General features: G+C 41.7%; 1 protein-coding gene across 3 annotated transcripts in view; it reads left to right on the top strand.

The window, feature by feature from the left end:
• The window catches only part of LOC135498609 (uncharacterized), a 57,249-nt gene that overhangs the window by 2,258 nt on the left and 36,466 nt on the right, over nucleotides 1-18,525 (top strand). For 2 of the 3 annotated variants that reach the window (XR_010449113.1, XR_010449112.1), the window contains exons 2-10: nucleotides 965-1,257; nucleotides 1,643-1,901; nucleotides 3,611-3,763; nucleotides 4,779-6,245; nucleotides 9,765-9,977; nucleotides 10,705-10,963; nucleotides 12,643-12,756; nucleotides 13,350-13,444; nucleotides 13,883-14,203. Coding sequence is in view for 1 of the 3 variants with exons in the window: in XM_064788937.1 (XP_064645007.1) it covers nucleotides 971-1,257; nucleotides 1,643-1,901; nucleotides 3,611-3,763; nucleotides 4,779-6,245; nucleotides 9,765-9,977; nucleotides 10,705-10,963; nucleotides 12,643-12,756; nucleotides 13,350-13,444; nucleotides 13,883-14,089 (3,054 nt within the window). In the remaining 2 variants the exon portion in view is untranslated. Of the gene's footprint in view, nucleotides 1-964; nucleotides 1,258-1,642; nucleotides 1,902-3,610; nucleotides 3,764-4,778; nucleotides 6,246-9,764; nucleotides 9,978-10,704; nucleotides 10,964-12,642; nucleotides 12,757-13,349; nucleotides 13,445-13,882; nucleotides 15,944-18,525 lie in introns of those variants that run through there. The other variant, XM_064788937.1, reaches the window with a different exon arrangement.

Genomic DNA, 18,525 nt, shown 5'->3' with positions numbered 1-18,525 from the left:
GTACCACTGTGGAAGCAAGGAAGGTTATATTTAGTTGTATTAAAGTGACTTTTGTGTTACCTTCTTCGTCGGTTGTGTTGTGCGGTGGGATACCTTGTCCATTCTGGCGCTCGGGGTTTTTTCTTCCCCAGCTATGCTGCCAAGGAAGGACAATGCTTGAAGTTAAATAGAAGCAATGTCGTTATGTGTATTATGATACCACTCGTGTATTAACTCTTTCAGTGCCCAGGATTTGGGCATTTTTGGGCATTGTCACTACCCAAAATCTCACAAAAATAATTGAGATACACTCATCAAAATTCTTCAAAACCTTTGTCTTTACCTCCTGTTTCAATAAAACAGCAGTAATAAGTAGGGGCATACTAGGATTATGTTCTAAATTTTTTTGAGGGAGTGGTATTTTTGGCCGATTTTCACCATTTTTCACCTAAAATGAGGGGTGGCAAACCCCACCCCACCCTCTCAGTCGAAAAAATGATTCAATTTGGACGCCCCAGGCCAGAGAAACCATATGAACCACATTTGAGTAGCTGGGGACATCTGGTGTCGTCTGGAGGCACTAAAATACCCTTAATATTTAGGACGTACATGTACGTCCTTGGCACTGAAAGAGTTAAGACCGAAGGCATTTTTGTGCAAATAATATAGTTTTTGTTTATTTTTCGGTGAAAATTTCATGCCCACATGTAGTCTCTAAAGAAACCGTTAAAAACCACAGAACCGTTAAAAACCACAAAATTCTGTGTAAGACTAAGAACAGTGGAATTTTTGTACTGAGACAGGGAGCAACTGCAGAATACCTGGGACACAGAGCTACTACTGTCCCGGCTATTCTGCAGTTAGGCCCTGAGGCAGACATGACAGAGTCTCATAATATCAAACTCAGGCATCATGTTGCCGACACTCACCACCTAAGTTTCTCCTCACCTGAAAATCAGTGAAAAGTCTTTCCTCTTTTCCTCAGAATATAATGGCGGTTCTTCCCCTCTCCTTCATTGCCCAGGAAGTGTGCATTCAAGCTCTTCTCGGCCACAGTAACGAAGCCACTGCTACTGTCTCACTGTATGTGCGACGTTTGTTCGACACGGACAAATACACCGCCGTATCGGAAGAGATTCTTAAGCGGATCGTTGACCTCTACCCAAAGAGTCTGACCAATGAGTTGTTAGTGTCACTCGTGCCGCCACATGTGAAGGAGCTAGTTTTGAGGGATTGCACGAATGTCGGTGTTCAAGGGATGATCAATGTTTGTAAGAAGTAAGTAGAAAACCCTGCACTGTAGTGCTGGCATCATTCCTACTAGCCCAGGCTAAGGGGGAATTCCCTTTAGCTCAGTCGGTAGAGTGATGGCCTTATAAGCGAGAGGTCCCGGGTTCAATCCCCGGTTGGACCTTGTTGTTTTTCCTCTGTTACATGCACGTCATGTACATGTCTCAAACGTGTGTAGTATGTCATGCTCTTCTATAATTTTGTTCAATCAGCACTTGGCCACAGCCTCTCTCACATTCCAAATGTACTCTGGAAACATAACTTTGACCCGATTATATAGTGATAGTGACTCTTTTCAATATTATTTGCCTATTCAGAAGCTGTAGCATGTATCCAGTTTCTTCCAGAATTAAACTGTTCTTTTTTTCTGCAGATGTAAAAAACTAGTGTCCTTGGACCTAACCCGCTGTGACCAACTCATGGCACCCTGTCTCTTCAAGCTGCTAGGTCGTATCGGGAAGACAATCACGTCGCTTTCATTGGAGGAATGCACCAAGATCACCGACATTACAGTTCAGACGATTCTTCGACATATGCAGAATCTGAGGTCGTTGTCCCTGTCGTCGTGTGTTGGTATAACTGATGATGTATTCCTCCTTAACACGGACAGCCAGATTGTTACTGATAAGAAGGTGAGCCTGACATGAATTTGGCAAGTGAAGCTTGTGTGCTCGTCAGTGATAGAACAATCTGCTTTGTCTTCCATGCAGCATAATCCAAGATTATTATTATTATTATTATTATACAGAATTTATATAGCGCGCTAATCAGAAAATCCGCTGTAGGGCGCTTTACAGAGATAAAACATTCATTGCATACAAATATTGAAAAAGATGAGATATTGATAATACATGTAAAAACTTGTAAAAATTTAAACATTGTAATAGTTTTCAAAAAATAAGGTCTTCACTGACTTCTTATATACATCGAGACTGGAAGATTGTCTTACGGCCAAGGGCAGTGCATTCCACAGGCCAGGTGCCACCTGTTTGAAAGATCGATTTCATGGCGTACCGTCCTGGTTCTCGGTAACGACAGAAGGCACTGGTCTGAGGAACGCAACGCTCGAGTTGGCGCGTGTCTCTTTACTAAATCCTCATGTATATTGGCGCTGTTCCATCAAGATACCAAGCAGCCTGGTGGCGTACCTATATTGCAGAGGCTGCACGTCATTTACAACTCCTACTCTGACTTATTTTTGAGGGTGAATTTATAGTCGTCTAATGCCAACTTTGACTCAAGTGAATTGTCAAACGTTTTCACCAGTGATCAGTGCTTGAGAGGTGGGGACAACGCTCTGTAGAGAAATGGCTGCAGTACAGACCCTGTATTTTTCGTCACCATTGAAACTGCTATGATTACCCGATACCATAAAATGAGTTAGTCGGCATCATCATCAGCGTTATGTTTCATCGATACCTCATTTGCGATGGCCATTGCGGGTGACTGCGACTAGAAGTGGTAAATGCAGCGACCTGCTATCATCAGTATCAAACCCAGCATTTACCAGCTTTATCAGCAGACGCGAGGGACTTTCGTCACACATTGCAGCGAATATTTATATTATCACAGATCTCTTTGACAAAAACTGCTTCGTTGTGTGGTGTCTAAGGCAGACGTTACATAGGAATGAACGATTCACTTTTCACTCTTCACGCATGACGCCTCACGCCTCATCATTCACTCCTCACTTTTCATTCCTCATTTTCCCAATGTTACACAGGCTTCACATTTTACTCGTTCATTTGTCACTTGGCATTTCACGGGTGCGGTCATGGACTCCTCAGAGGACGAAATGCTTGCCAATTTGCTGTTTTTGAATAACGGACAAACTTTCTTTGCAGTCGTCCATCCAGACTCTGAAAAGTTCAAATAAATCACTTGAGACTGTATTTTATCTTGTTTATCCCCTCATTTCCATGGAAGTACTATCTGATTAATACGGCAAATGGTTGTATGTGCTGTAGTAATTCGAGAAAACTCCCACAAGGCAAAATACTCAAGCTGTTGGAGGAAATATTCCCTTGACAGTCAAAATACATCCTGCCTCTGGTGCGGTTCACTTCACAAAGAATGAACATGTCCATTCCTTGATTCACGCATAAACTTGATGATCTCATGCGAGAAATGAAATGAAGCGAAGCAAAGTACAAAATGAAAGCCTATGTAACAGGGCTCATTGAAAATACCTTGGGTTAACCAATGACCTGTGAATAATGAGGCGTGAGGAGTGAAAAGTGAACGTCTATGTAACGTCTGCCTTAGTGACATTATTTGAGACAGACTCGGAACGGTAAAATGAAACATTGTATAATAATTCCTAAAATGAATTTTCTTCCAGAGTGCAATGCCAGTTTTCAAGCCGGACCTTCACTGTGCCCATCTTACAAGCTTGGACGTGTCGGGTTGCCAGAGCATCACAAGTAATGCCATACGACACCTGACAACATTGTGTGGACCATCTCTTCGGCATGTGGATATATCATGGACGAAGGTACATGTACAGTAGAACCTCTCTATTAAGGACACCCTTGGGACTGAAAAGTACTGTCCTTAATAGCGAGGTGTCCTGATCAGAGAGGTAAAATTGATTGGTAACAACCAATTTCGGACCAAAACCAGTGTCCTTAATAGAGAGGGTGTCCTTATTAGAGAGGTGTCCGCTGATGGAGGTTCTACTGTAGTTCCATTTGGATGAATCCCTACTCCTTTCTTCCTTGTTTACTCGTCAAGGGCATTTATTGTTGTGGAGTTGCTGAGAAATCTAATTTTTTGGCTGAATTCTTGAGAAAATTAGTGAAGCATAACAAAAAGATTCTTTTGTGTGTGTTTTACTTTCACTTAATGGGAATATCCCACAACATATGTATCAATGATACATATGTTGTGGGATATTGGCAGCACAAGTCTCTATAGAAAATTTTGCTGCCATCAAGTTATTTGTAGTGGAGCATACCTGAAACCAGAGTGATTCTTGTCGCAAAAAAAAATGTATAAGCTTTATTTAAGGTCATTACGAGCATTATTTGATGAAAACCTACCCCCTCTAAAAAATACTATTTGACACCCTCAAAATACTATAAATTGGGTGGAAAATACTACTTGCCAAAATTAAGGGGTTGGCAGGTCTGTATCAATGGATTTCAGCGCACAATCTTCTGGCGACCCAAGGTCGATGGTGACCACCAGAGGGTTAAGGTGTTGATATCGATAAAAACCAAAAGGTTTAAAGCTTTTGTGTCCTAGCTGTGGGATCTTAATTGGAGTGATTGATCAGATGACTCCAGATGAGTTCATAAAAAATTATTCGTGTTTTTCACTTGGTTACTGGCAGAGAAGTAAAAATGAATGCCCATTTTACATCTCCTTAAAAAATTGACGCACTGACAGGAGGTAGTGACCTCAATAGTGGTTTGGTGTTGTGGGTATCAAATCCAGTACAAGCCACTTTAGACAATGATGGGTCCCCCCCTCCCCCTGGTAAAAAATATTCATTTTGTGCCTTACAGATTGACATCCTTGCCCTGTGGTACCTGGCCGGATACAACCTGTCAAGTGCCATGGACCTCAGATTGAATATCAAAGATCTCCATGGCAACCACGAGGAAATACTTGAACAGATCAAACGGATCAACTTGGATAAATCGCCCCAAAGTGACACGGAGGAAAAGGAAAAGAGATCACAATTGGAGAAGAATTGGGTAGCTATGGAAACGTTGATACCGGAAAAGACCGTTGAGAATTACAATATTGGGGAGGCAGATCGGTTTGACGGAGAAAATATCGGGACGTACGAAGTTGAGGGAGTGGTGACCACCTCAAAGACTGGTGAATTCAATAGTTTGAAAGATTTAGCAAGTGAAACGGAGGAAATAGAATTTGAGGTGACTTCTGGTGCGTTTGATTTTAACCCTGCATTCACGGCACCAGATGGTTGGTCAGATGACACTCCAAGGGCCGGCTTGGGGCCAGAAAGTTCAATAAACTATGTCATGGACACTGAATGCGACGACTCTAAAAACCTTCCAAATGCAGCCGAGGCCAGAAACTTTGATGTCAACTTCGATGACGCTAAGATGACTGTATTAGTCAATAACTACACCAGCCATCCACTGGGAGACACTGGTGCAAATTTTGTCCGTCCAAAAGAGCTTGTAAATATGGTAGCTTGTGGTTTATTGGCAGCAGATTCGAAAGAAACGGACCGGACCAATAAAAGTGCGGAAACGAAAGGTGAAGAGGTCATAGAATTGGAATTGACCAATGAAAATGTAGAAAACAAAGGTGAAGAGGTCAAGGCCATGTTGTCAGAAGCAAGCAATCAAAACTTTGAATTAGGCCATAAATCGTTGGCAGACAAACTTGAAGTTGATGATATATCGAACTGTGATAGATTTGTAGAAGGTGCAACTTCAGAAGGTGGTGTTGCAGGAAGTTCTAAATCAGTCGATTTGACATCAGTTTGGAGGGACTCTTTAAACCTTGACCCAAAAAAGTCGACCAATCTATTATCATATGAGGAGCTGGCTGGTTTTTCTCTCGCAGGGAGTGCTGAATTGGGATGCTATGTTGGCAGTGAAAATAAAGACATTCCAGAGCCTGGCAAATCAGGGGGAAGGGCAATGCCAAAGGATGAAGAGTTAGATGAGAAAAGGTCATTAAAATGTGATTCGAGTGTTAGTTCACCTATGTCAGATGACCAAAGTGCTGGTGGCAATAAACTCATTGAGACTGGTAGTCTTCTTCAAGGGAACATTTCGCAGGAAGTTGTCCAATTTTATAAGCCGGACATTTCCGTGATGAAAATCAACTTTATGGAGAAGCCATGGAGTTACGAACTTGGTGTGGCGTGTATGAAGGCGTTCTTTAGCAAGAATAGTCATGTGACACAGATTTGCATAACGTGGAAGGGGATGAATGATGAGCTGCTCGAATTCATCGTGGAGCGGGTGCCTGATGTTACGCATGTGAAGTTGGTGAGTACATTGGCATCGGGGGATTATTTTCGCCTCTCCGGCCCTGCACACAAACCCCCCAGAAATTTCCCCGCATTTGCTGAAGTTCTAGCGCAAGAGCAATTTTATCCAATCAGAGCGTCGCTAGCATTTGGTTTTTCCTGTATTCAATCAACGCTGAAGTGTAGCAACTTGCAATTTCATTGGTTGTGATATCTTGCTGGCAGAAAAGAAAGCAATTGTCTTTTTAGCTCACCTCTTAGCAGAGGTGAGCTTATCCCATACCGTGGCGTCCGTCGTCCGTCGTCGTCGTCGTCGTCGTCGTCGTCGTCGTCGTCGTCGTCGTCGTCGTCGTCGTCGTCCGTCGTCCGTTAGCAGGGCACGTTTCGTAACTGTTAGAGCTATTGAGTTGAAACTTGGTACACATGTACCCTAATGTAATGACACCTTGGAGACCAAGTTTCAGTCCGATTCGTTTCATGGTTTGGCCACCAGGGGGCCAAACGTTAAAAGTGAAAATATGCCATATCTCCCTTAATAGTAGTCGGGAAATTTTGAAAAAAATATGGTAGGTACTTCTAGCAAAGGTGCATCATATATCCTCCGGGTTTTTGATTTGACCTCCTTTTCAAGGTCACAGAGGTCAAATGGTGTAAATTGGCCGTTAGGATGTAACGATGGCACGTTTCTAAACTGCAATGACTATTGATACCAAATTTGGTACACATTTACCCCTTAGTCAGGTGATCTCAGGGACCGAAGTTTGGTCCAATATGATTCACCACTTGACCACCAGGGGGCAAAATCCAAAAACCTTAAAAATGTGATAATTCCTTAACTTCTTGCCCGATTGCCACCAATTTGATATCATGGGTACATCTAACCACCATACAGTATATGTCACACAGGTTTTTAATTTGACCTTCTTGTCAAGGTCACAGAGGTCAAATGACGTAAATTCGCCGTCAGGACGTAACTATGGCACGTTTCTTAACCGCAATGACTATTGATCACAAATTAAGTACACATGTACCCTTTGGTCAGGTGATCTCAGGTACCGAAGTTTGGTGCGATCTGATTTGCCGTTTGGCCTCCAGGGAGGGGCCAAATCCTAAATTCATCAAAATGCCATTATTCCTAGTACCCGATTGGCACCAATTTTATATCATAGGTACATCTAATTCTAACAACCATTCAATGTATCACCCGGGTCTTCTTTGATTTGACCAACTTTTCAAGGTCACAGAGGTCGAATGTACTGTAAATTGGCCATTTTGGGGAAATTGTAATTGCTTGGACCTACATCAAACCTAACACTACATGACACAATACCATGCTCTTTATCCATCTTTCCTCCACATGAGGTGAGCACAATGGCCCTGGCTATTTCATTTGAGGCGTGCACTACAGGGCCATTTCATGGTATTTGTTTAGGAAGTGGTATCAAAAACATAATTGTTGGAATCTAAGCAAAATACCAATTGGATATGTTATAGATCATCTCAACCTACTAGAAAACAAAAATTTAGGTCGAAATTATTACTTCTTGATTATGGAAATTTAATTTTTAAAACGAAGCTGTTGAAATCGGGAGAGAATTAAGAAAAACATGTGTCCTGTCCGACTGACAGGACACGTTTTTCTTAATTCTCTCCTGTTGTATTGAATTTCTGAAAAATGTTCTCGCCAAATTTGTTATGGGAGGTACTCCCAGCAAGGGATACATCACACATCGTACGGGTTTTTGATTTGACCTAATTTTCATGGATGCGAGGTCAAATGGCGTAAATTGGCAGTTTGAGTGTAACTATGGCATGTTTCTTAATACCTCTTGTACTTGATTTTACCACCTCAGTTTTGAATATATTATGCAATGAAATTCATTTTGTATTGATAATGAGATTGAGAGTGTTTTCGGTCATTTTTGCCCAAACAAAGGGAAAAAGTGCTCGAACATCCTCCCCGACACGAGGGATAAGTGGTTTTTATTTACCCACCCTCCGCTGTCCTTAGATTTAAGAAACCAAACTTTCTTTTTAACCCTACCTTAGATGTAAGGGAACAAAAATCCCAAGCTTAATTTTATAAAAACCATGTGAACTTTTCACTTTCCTAACATGCCAAAAAAACGGACTTCCTTTTTTTGTCCTGTCCGACACGGACTTTCTGACCTTATTTTTAAATTGAAAAAATAATTTTTAGTGATTTCGATTTTTAACCATGTTTAGTGGTTCAATAGTACTTGCCTCCAACCAGGTCAAAGTTTAAAAATATTTCCTAGAATAAATTTTATGAAAGAAAAAAGCCTGAAAATGTCCTGTCTGACAGACACAAAACAAATGCAATGAAAGGGCCCTAGTACACCACAATCTTGATTCAAGCATTTCTCAGTACTATAAATTTATTATACAAATCGTCAGATGTAAGGTACTGCCATTGACTGCGACTGAGGTTGAAAGTTGTGATGTACGTCTGTACTTTAGCTATTGAGGGAAGATTTCTTGGCGGGGGGGTGGTCTGGGCAGGGCCGAAGAGGTGAACATTAACTTACCCCTGATTTCCCCAGGATGGTGCATGGGATGCAGGCTCAACTAGCCATGATTTGAAACAGGATAAAATTTGCGAAAATGAAGACATAATGCCAATGGCAAAACTAGGTGTGTGTCACGTGTCAAATTCCTGGCGCTTGTGCTCAGTCGCTTGGGGTCTCCTCACACCACCGCCAATCAGAATAGTCATTGAATGTTACAGTGGTAGAATCCTATGACCAGATGTTGTCTGTACTGGAGGGCAAGCAAAAGACTCCACTAAGTGAAACATGAGGAACTTGCCTGGACTCTGCCTCTGGCCAAAGTTGGAGTCACTAGGCCAAAAAGTGGTCGGGCCCGTCCATTGCTCCAAAGTTGCATCCACCACAGAGCAGAGAACCGCGAAAATCCGTCCATCGCTCAAATTTTCTTTCAGCCGCTTCAAAACTCAATGTTATGGAATATGATACCATCAAAATCCTAGCATTTCCGTTCAAATCCAACAGCGCGCGGCTCGATCGGCAAAATATGACTTCATGACCGGATGTGTTGCCCGATCTTAGTTACTGTACTATACTGTAGATGGCTCTACTGTGGCTTGTATATTCATACGCTCGATCGTCTGCCCAGTCACCAAGGTGTACATCTTCCAACTTCCCGTAGTTCATATTTTCGCCGCAGCGGCGCACAATATATACTTCTGTATCAGCCCAGCCATGCTGCCAAAGTGCCCCGCCCAAGCCGATATAACATCAGTTTTTTAAAAGTAAGTTCATGAGTGTTGTCGATTCCGAAGTTCATAATTGGTTGAGAAAATGGTAAATTTTCCTTCGCCACATCGGAAAACACATCTAAGAGCCCCTGAAATCCAAATTTTTCTGGGGGAGGCCCCCAAGATCCCCCATCGGGTACAAACGTCAGCCAACCACCATTCACTACTCCCTGGGCAGAACCCTGTATCGTGAGTGAAGAGGTTACTTCATGGTCATTATGTTGCATTCCGTGTTTTCAGACGGACTGTGAGAGTTTGAGTCTGCTAGGCCTGGTCAAGATGTCTTTGTACTGCAAGAAGATACAGCATCTGGACTTGAAGGGCGTGTGCTTCATTGGAGATGCTGCAGTGGTCCCTATCATTGCCAATAGGAGTCTCCAGACTCTTTCTGTCGCCGAGTGTAACATTTCAGATTTGACGCTGAGGATGTTGAGTGTGCATTGTCACGAGAAGGTTGGTATTTCATGTCCAATGTGCCTAAATTATTGTATAAATGCCTTATTTTCTTAGGAAGTACATGTATCTTGTTTTACACTACAAAAATATTTTCTCTACCCGAAAATTTCGTAATCACACAAAAAAGAAAATCTCAAGATGTGTTTGTGTTCAGCAGATCTGGCAATCAAGATGGTGTGAAATTTGTCAGTTTACAGTTTAGTATAGTCTGTTTCTCCAATTGATAAGAAACTACTGGGACAAACTTGACCAGCTTGTCCCAGAGTATTTCGAGACCAACTTGATGATTAACAGAAGATATTGGAGTGATATTGTTTAGAGTTAGCATTGATTATTTCAAATATATATAGTTTGGTCAATTTATCTTAGCATTACCGTGTTTTAAATGAAAGGCTTTCCGAAAGAGTTCAGAGGCCTGTGATTGAATCGAGTTAAGACTCTTTCGTCAGAATGTTTTATACTGATCTCTCATTCGATGTACACCCTACAGTGTCTGCAGAGAATGCCTCCTTTTCGATTCGTACACTGGGGGCAATGGGTACATTCAGTAGAAGATCCAAATGCACATAAACATTCCTGAGTGCTCGAGAATGTATATTTGACCCATCGGCTTTAAACAACGCTCCTTCTGCCTTGGAGGACGAACACACCCTGAAGTACGCCTACAAGTGCAGGAAAAGATATTAGCACATTTCAATGTTTTTGATCTTTCTTTATAATCCAGTTACAGTCCCTTGACCTGTCATGGTGTGAAAATCTTACAACGGACGGCATCAACCTTGTGGCAAAAATGTGCACTCTCTTGAAAAAGCTGGAGCTACGACAATGTGCTGTTACAGACAAGACTTTAGAGCTGCTCGGGAGTCAGTGCCCCCTATTGGAGAAGCTGAACCTATCGAATGTTGATATTACAGATGACGGTGTCATAAGACTGGCACAAAGATTGTCGCTGCTGAAAAACCTAGATATCAGCTGGAATCAAGGTATTGCCCTCAGGAAAACAACATCCGAATTCTAGTTACCTCATCATACCCTTGAAATCAATAATGCTGCATTCACACTAAATGCGCTTTCAAACCGAATTCCGTTATCAGCATTTCGGAATTCGGATTGGTTATTGCGTACGGCAAGGTCACACTAGCTTAATTCGGATTCTGATCCGAATCACGAGCGATCACACACAATCCGATTTAACGTAGATGCCACCTATGAATAGTAAAGTACACCACAATCTCACAGCTCAGCGCAGGTCAAGGTCATTCATTCCAAGATGGATGCGCCCGCAACAGGTTGTTCCTGGTTTTCACCCAGTTGCCCCAAAGGGCTTTTAACTTATTACGACACTGTTCTGTTGTACGTTCGTAGCCCTGCAGGGCCAGCGACTCCCCCACACGATGGTAGACATGGGAATTACGATGATTCCCTTGCAGCTGCCCTTCAATGTCTTCATCACGCAAAATGTTCAGCAAGGCCAACCTCTCTGCTCTTGACCAAACCAATCCGCGATTATTTCCAGCAACATCGACAAATTCACAATTTCCACTTTTATTAGCAGCTGTCAGACAAATGTCAGAGCCCATGTTTCTCCATGCGATAAAACGGAAATGTCTACACATGCGCCGCAGGAAACTGACCTGGTTAATGCAATTGGACCTGTTCACACCACAGTTGATTCGGAATAAGCCGATGCAGAATAGCTGAATCGGATTTCAATACGCTTTAAGGACCGTAATCAGGAATTCGGATTCAATTCGCATGAAGGTGGCTTTAGTGTGAACACCTGATTCGAATCAAGGCATTGATGCGAATTCAATTCCGTTTCAAACGCTGGTGTGAACATGGCATTGGTGCTTTGGTACCCTTATTTGTGTATTAATTCGAAAAACGCACTACGAGTAGTTAATAAAGCAGTGCTGTTTGTGGAAAGTGAGCACTAGTAGAATCTGGCAGGGTAAGTGATTGTTGTTGAAGGGGACACACAGAACCTTAAACCTTTTATTGCTGGGCCATTTTCGAAGGGGTGAAATGTTTTGAAAAAAATGAAGAACAAATGAAGTATCTTATTGGTAGCTAAACCAGCAGCTTGGTTTTGGCCTGATGTCAAGTTTACTTGCCGATATACACCTCCTGATTGCTAAACTTTAAAGGGAACTGACAGTGCCCAGCGGTTTAGCCAACTTTTCGACTTTCACCGCCCGAGAAAGTCAAACTTTCGACTTCCTGTTCGAGTTCAGATTTGTAGCTCCGCCCCCAGTGCCTGAGCATGCGCAGTTCAAATTGTTATTATTGAGAATCATGTCGAAAGTTCGCGTAATGGGGCGACCAAAAAAGGTCTCAAAAGCCGATCAGCGGCTATGGATTTCGCGTGAGGTGCTGGCGATATGGAAAGTAATAGGGAAGGTGTTGAATTTGAAGTCAAATGATGAAGTTGCCCAACATTTGGCTGACTTGTACTCCGAGAAAACAGCCGTGAGTCATGCGATCTTTCATTCATGAGTTTTCGTAGTAAATTCCATAGTAGTGACGTCACTCAATGATTTACAGCTAGGCGCCATGTTTCATTCATGCCTCGTTCTGATCACCCGATACGGGGGAAATGAAAACGAGGTCATACGAACTGGCTGGGCAGTGTCAGTTCCCTTTAATGTTGTTCCTGTTTCAGCGCTGACAGATGACTCTGTGGACGCCATCTTGACCAACTGCCCCCTGATGGACAGTCTGTGCCTTGTTGGTCTCAAACGTCTGACGTCTAAACCATTCCTTCCAATTATTGCAAGTAAGTCATGTTTTTCAATGTCGGTCTGGCGGGTAACTTGACCCATACTTGAAATAAAAGACAAATTTTGAAGAAGAAAAGGAAAGTATGTCCGTCTTACTAAATCATGGTGGCGATGGCTCTATTTGCATAATAGGTTCACATGGATGTCACAGGCCTCAAAATTTGCTTGTAAAAAGGCACAGCAACATCTGCCAAAAAGAAGGCCCTTTTCGTAGTTTGGTGAAAAAGCTACACTTTAAATGGGATTTGAAGAAAACGAAGTTGCCTAGTTGTGATGGAAGAAATCTGCAGGTCATCAAGGCAAGGGCATCAGAAGCAATTGTCTTCAATGCTCCTGATTAATTCGATCCCTGATGTTAATTTGAAAGACGAACATGAGATGGCGTGGCAGTACTGGTCAGGAATAGAATTAAAGCTCAGAAGTCTTAACAGCAGTGCGGATGGTATACACCTAGTAAACGATGGACCAGATTTTTGCATTATTGTAATTTTTATTTTGCAAATTGAGATTATTTGTAAAAACCGGAACAATCACCCCGTTCTGATGAAAATTTGGCAGTTGACAGAATTTAAAAATGTGTTTGTTTAAGATTTCAACCAGTGGCAGCGATGTCAGGCCCTTCTTCATCTCAAACAACGTGAGCGAGAACTGTTTAACTCGGAGGAACATTACTCCAGTGATGAGGTAAGAATTTTACTGACACTGTCATTATTTACAGACTCATTAATCCCTGGATGGTTAATTTGCAATGTCCCTTGTGGGATATGGCTGCAAAATCTGGTTGTCGTTCAATCGGTGCGCTGGTTATTCAAAATAAACTTTGATAAAAAAGGGTGTGCAGCAGTATGTGCAGTGAGTGGTATTGGTCTCACATTATCCATGACAGGATTTGGTCAATTCCTCATCTTTGTCTTTTAATGAGCAGATGAGCTGCTCAACCAGCACTGCAACTCAAGCATTTCCAACTGGTACCAATATTGAAATAGACCTGGTGGAGTCGGCCTTTACCTTGAGTCAGGTGCTGACTGTGGCAATTGAAGCAGGCACTTCATGACTGTCGATAAGATCAGAACCACTACACAGCGGCTGTAAACCTATGATGAGAATTTGTTATAATTTCAGGAGTTTGAGGACCTGTACGTCCCTCACCGGTCAACGAGCTACAGCCCGAACCTGACCGAGTTAAACCTTGATTACTGCGACCAAATTAATGACACTCATCTGGGAAATATAGTGGCAGTTTGTCGCGGATCTCTGGCGATAAGCGATTACTATGGATGCTCGGTTGCTGCGATATGGGCGACAGCTAAACCAGAAATCCTGGAGTGATGCGGAAGACACCACTGAGAGACCAATGTTGGATAAAATCCGTCCTTAATTGCAGGAATTGACAAACAAGATTACATCACTGGGCAGCCTGTCGGTCATTTTCTCAGGAATCGCGTAAATATATTTACTTGTACACAAGCAGGAAGCAGTAGTGTGTCATTTTGGAGTTGGCATAAATGTACCAGTATATTGTGATGCATTTTCATAATTCCAGTACATACCTTGGGCAAGGTACTTTACAAAAAGTGGCCTTCTGTTTAAGAAAATATGAATGAAAACTTTGGGGGTTACCAGGGTCCGGTTTCACAATCAGCGTGAATAGTAACATTGACACCAATTTGTCCTGACGCAAAGTCTTGAATGACACTTAATAAAGGAATTCATGATGGCTGTTGTATTAAATGCAGATTGAGCAACTGGTCCAAGGCAGTTATATAGTGCCTGGAGTCCAATGACCTCCTTTGGGTTCATACAATATGATTCCATCATGGTCTTGGCAGAACTCAAAAGTTGAGGATCAACTGCCATCTGGTGAAGGCTTGTCACCAAATACCCTGAAATTGCCTGCCCAGACAATCTATAAAATGTGACATTATTACAAATACTGTGAAATGACACACTTCGTTATCCTCTGTGAATCCGCACTGTAAATGCGGGAAATATTCCGAGTATTTTATTTCTCAGATTGGTGTCAAGTTGCAAAGATAAATTGTGTCCCTCACTGGCAAAGTGAGGAGAATGTCACACAAAGGGTCAGGGGAGAATAGAGGAAAAGTGAGAAAACAATTTTTATCAAAGAAATGTTGGTATAAAATGATTGTATGACTCTCCTGAGTAATTTCAACTATGTCTAGAGAAAGGTGTGTACAGACCACAAAGCCTTGAAATACAGCCAATAAGTTTCTTCTTTAGTGCTTTTCCTATCAAGTAAACTATCTTTGCACGAGGTTTTCGCAAATTTGAACTTGAGAGAGCGGTATATTTCAAAGTCCATATCTCGAGAAATTGTCATGTATCGTACATCATTCTGTAGATAATTTTTTACAGAATGAGCCAGAACCAATAAAACTTATTTTTAGCTCACCTGGGGGAGCTTATGTCGTCACGTCTTGACTGTTGTCGTCCGTCCGTCCGGCAACAATGGTGGCACGTTTGCTCACTCTTGAGTCTAGGAAGTTGAAACTTGCTGTGTGGCTATCTTATGACAACATGACATCACACACAAAAAATCACTTATAGCTAGATGTAACAACAGTAATTTTCTCAGGGTGCGTGGCTGGCTCCTCTTCAGCCACAGTCTGGTGGGTCGAAACCTAATTAGCATCTGCGACATGGTGTTTATTCAATGTTGTAATGGCTATTACAATTTAAATGGCCATGCGGATGTAGGGCACACATTGTACACTCTTGAAGTACACACTGTACATTTTGTATAGAGCATATCCTTGTTCTCAACCTAATGGCCTAAAACATGAATTTATGGGTCTATTACTTACAAATTAGAAATACAAGGGGGTTAATAATATTGAGTTTGAGTCTTTGGGAAAGGCATAGGCATTATTTTCTTATCCGTCTGAAATTACAAAAGAATATTATCAATCACCAATGGAATGACCCTAGTGAGAAATTTGATGTAATTTTTGTTTTTATCTTATCGTTATGGGTCACTTCCTCACATATTGCTGCCAGGGGTAAAGACTTCGGTAAAGAACGACTCTCTGGTGAGGCGATTGATTACTGCTCGTGACAATAATATTGATGGTGGAAGATGCCGGCTTTGCGATTTTCTTGTCAATAATGTCCAAATATGACTTTATTTCTTAGTTGATTTTGAATTTGTTGCAATAAACAATGTACAGCTACATAAAAAATACATTAATTTGGTAGATTCTGTATATACATGTTCACTTTTTATTAAATTTGCACATAGATGCCTTGGAAACCCAGACATACTTGTAGCCATCTTAAAAATACTAGGGGGGGGGGGATTTTCATGATATTTGGGTGTCAAATAAGACATTTCCTACTTTTTTTATTTTCTATGGTCACTAAGGGTCTTATAATGAAATGTGACATATATGTCCCATTGGGCCATTTGGGTAACAAATAGATGAACGAAATTTGAAGAGCAAAAACCAATTTTTAGCTCAGCTGACTAAGTCAGCCGAGCTTGTCAAATAAGTTGTTCAGTGGCGTCCGTCTGTCCATCCATCCATTTATCCATCCATCCATCCATCCATCCATCCGTCCATCCGTTAAACCCATGGTGCACATTTTGTAACTGAAGACCTAGAGACTTCAATTTTGCATTTCTGGATACTTCTGGTCAAACTCTACTTTCAAAACAAAATTTGTCGCCATTCGACCTACTTCCTGCGAGCGAGAGTGCATAAAGGAAACTGGCCTATATCGGCCTAGGAGCAGCAGAATTAGTCGAAATATGCTCTAATATCAAGATAAAATTCTTGAAAATCTATTTTATTGAGAAAAAGTTCAAAATTTTAACAGGAGAGGGCGCTACCTGCCTTTTAATTATTTCTGCCGATTCAAATTCCCGCCCGATGACGTCAGCCATCAATGAAGTCTCCTATTTGCCAGTTCTCAAAACATGGCAGCTACACAACAAAAGCAGCAGCTCCAGGAATAAATCACTGTTCACTTCAGCTTCGTAATCGATTGTACCCCCACTTTATTGTGTTTTGTGTGGTGTTCCTATTCAATCAACGATGTAAGGCCTTATTATGTTGGTTTTAATTGAGAAGGCGCATTATAAGCGGCGTACGAAATACCGAAGCGGAGACAAAATGGCGGCATGTTGTTTACGCCATGTGCAATAATCTTGGAGCTCAATGACACTCAAGTACCCAATTTTCTGCTTAAAAAGTAGTCTGGTAGGCGATATTATCACTAGTTCGTTTCAGGTAGTCATAAGGTCTTTAGGGACTACTTTCAGAAATTAGTTCTTGAAAATTTTGCCACATTTCTGTGAAAACGATATCGGAAGTGCATGCTCTGTTCGCGATGACATCGCCGATGTATTTTGAAGTTGAGAATTCCCACAGTATGTGCAGTGAATCGGCATGATTCTGTTCGCCTATTAAGTTTTAGTTCTACGATTCTTTCATGAGTAAAAAGTAGACATTCTAAGCAATACAATAATGTCACTCCCATAAAAATTGATTGGAAATTGAGGGAGCTACGGCATTCTGTTCGGCAACTGGCAGCGCTGAAAAAATACATTGCATACTGGCACATTTTAAAAAGCGCTCATTGGACAACGTAGGGAACCACCAGAAATGACGTCATCGCTGGTCTAAATAGAAAACTACGGTGGCGCAGTGGTTTAGCATTAACTTCGTCATGCAAGCTTCAGCAACAAAACGATTTCTCATGAATGATATATTTGATCATCATCAGCTTGTTTCCCCTGATAGATAAAAAAATGATTTACAATTTCCATCAAAGTTTTCTATTTTGTGTATAGTCACATGTTATTTAACTGGCAAGGAGCCAAGCAGTTTTGAATATTCGCAGGAAAATACTTCGTACTTGTAAACGAGGCTATGTCAATGAGTATCCTCATTCATGGCATAAACTTCATGTTTCGGTAAATATTTTCATACAATGATTTCACCCGAATTATGGTCAGGATTGAGGAATGAACAGTGGCATAATTATGTCAACCAAAAACATTGGTACCGTAGTGAACGCAAAAGGATATCAAATACCATGGAGCATGCCATTTTCATGCATAATGAACTAAACACCGGGAAGATATTAATGATATTAACTCAGCTGAGCGCCAGGCCCTTGGGCCTCTTGTATTAACAAAGAACTACAAAAATTGAATTCATTAGCTCACCTCTTAGCAGAGGTGAGCTTATCCCATACCGTGGCGTCCGTCGTCCGTCGTCGTCGTCGTCGTCGTCGTCGTCGTCGTCGTCGTCGTCGTCGTCGTCGTCGTCGTCGTCGTCGTCGTCCGTCGTCGTCCGTCGTCCGTTAGCAGGGCACGTTTCGTAACTGTTAGAGCTATTGAGTTGAAACTTGGTACACATGTACCCTTATGTAATGACACCTTGGAGACTAAGTTTCGGTCCGATTCGTTTCATGGTTTGGCCACCAGGGGGCCAAACGTTAAAAGTGAAAATATGCAATATCTCCCTTAATAGTAGTCGGGAAATTTTGAAAAAAATATGGTAGGTACTTCTAGCAAAGGTGCATCATATATCCTCCGGGTTTTTGATTTGACCTCCTTTTCAAGGTCACAGAGGTCAAATGGTGTAAATTGGCCGTTAGGATGTAACGATGGCACGTTTCTAAACTACAATGACTATTGATACCAAATTTGGTACACATTTACCCCTTAGTCAGGTGATCTCAGGGACCGAAGTTTGGTCCAATATGATTCATTACTTGACCACCAGGGGGCAAAATCC

This window comes from Lineus longissimus, chromosome 14 (assembly GCF_910592395.1).
Source record: "Lineus longissimus chromosome 14, tnLinLong1.2, whole genome shotgun sequence".
Classification (NCBI taxonomy): domain Eukaryota; kingdom Metazoa; phylum Nemertea; class Pilidiophora; order Heteronemertea; family Lineidae; genus Lineus; species Lineus longissimus.
The sequence above is the reverse complement of the archived record's forward strand: the minus strand, read 5'-3'. Positions and strand labels throughout refer to the sequence as shown.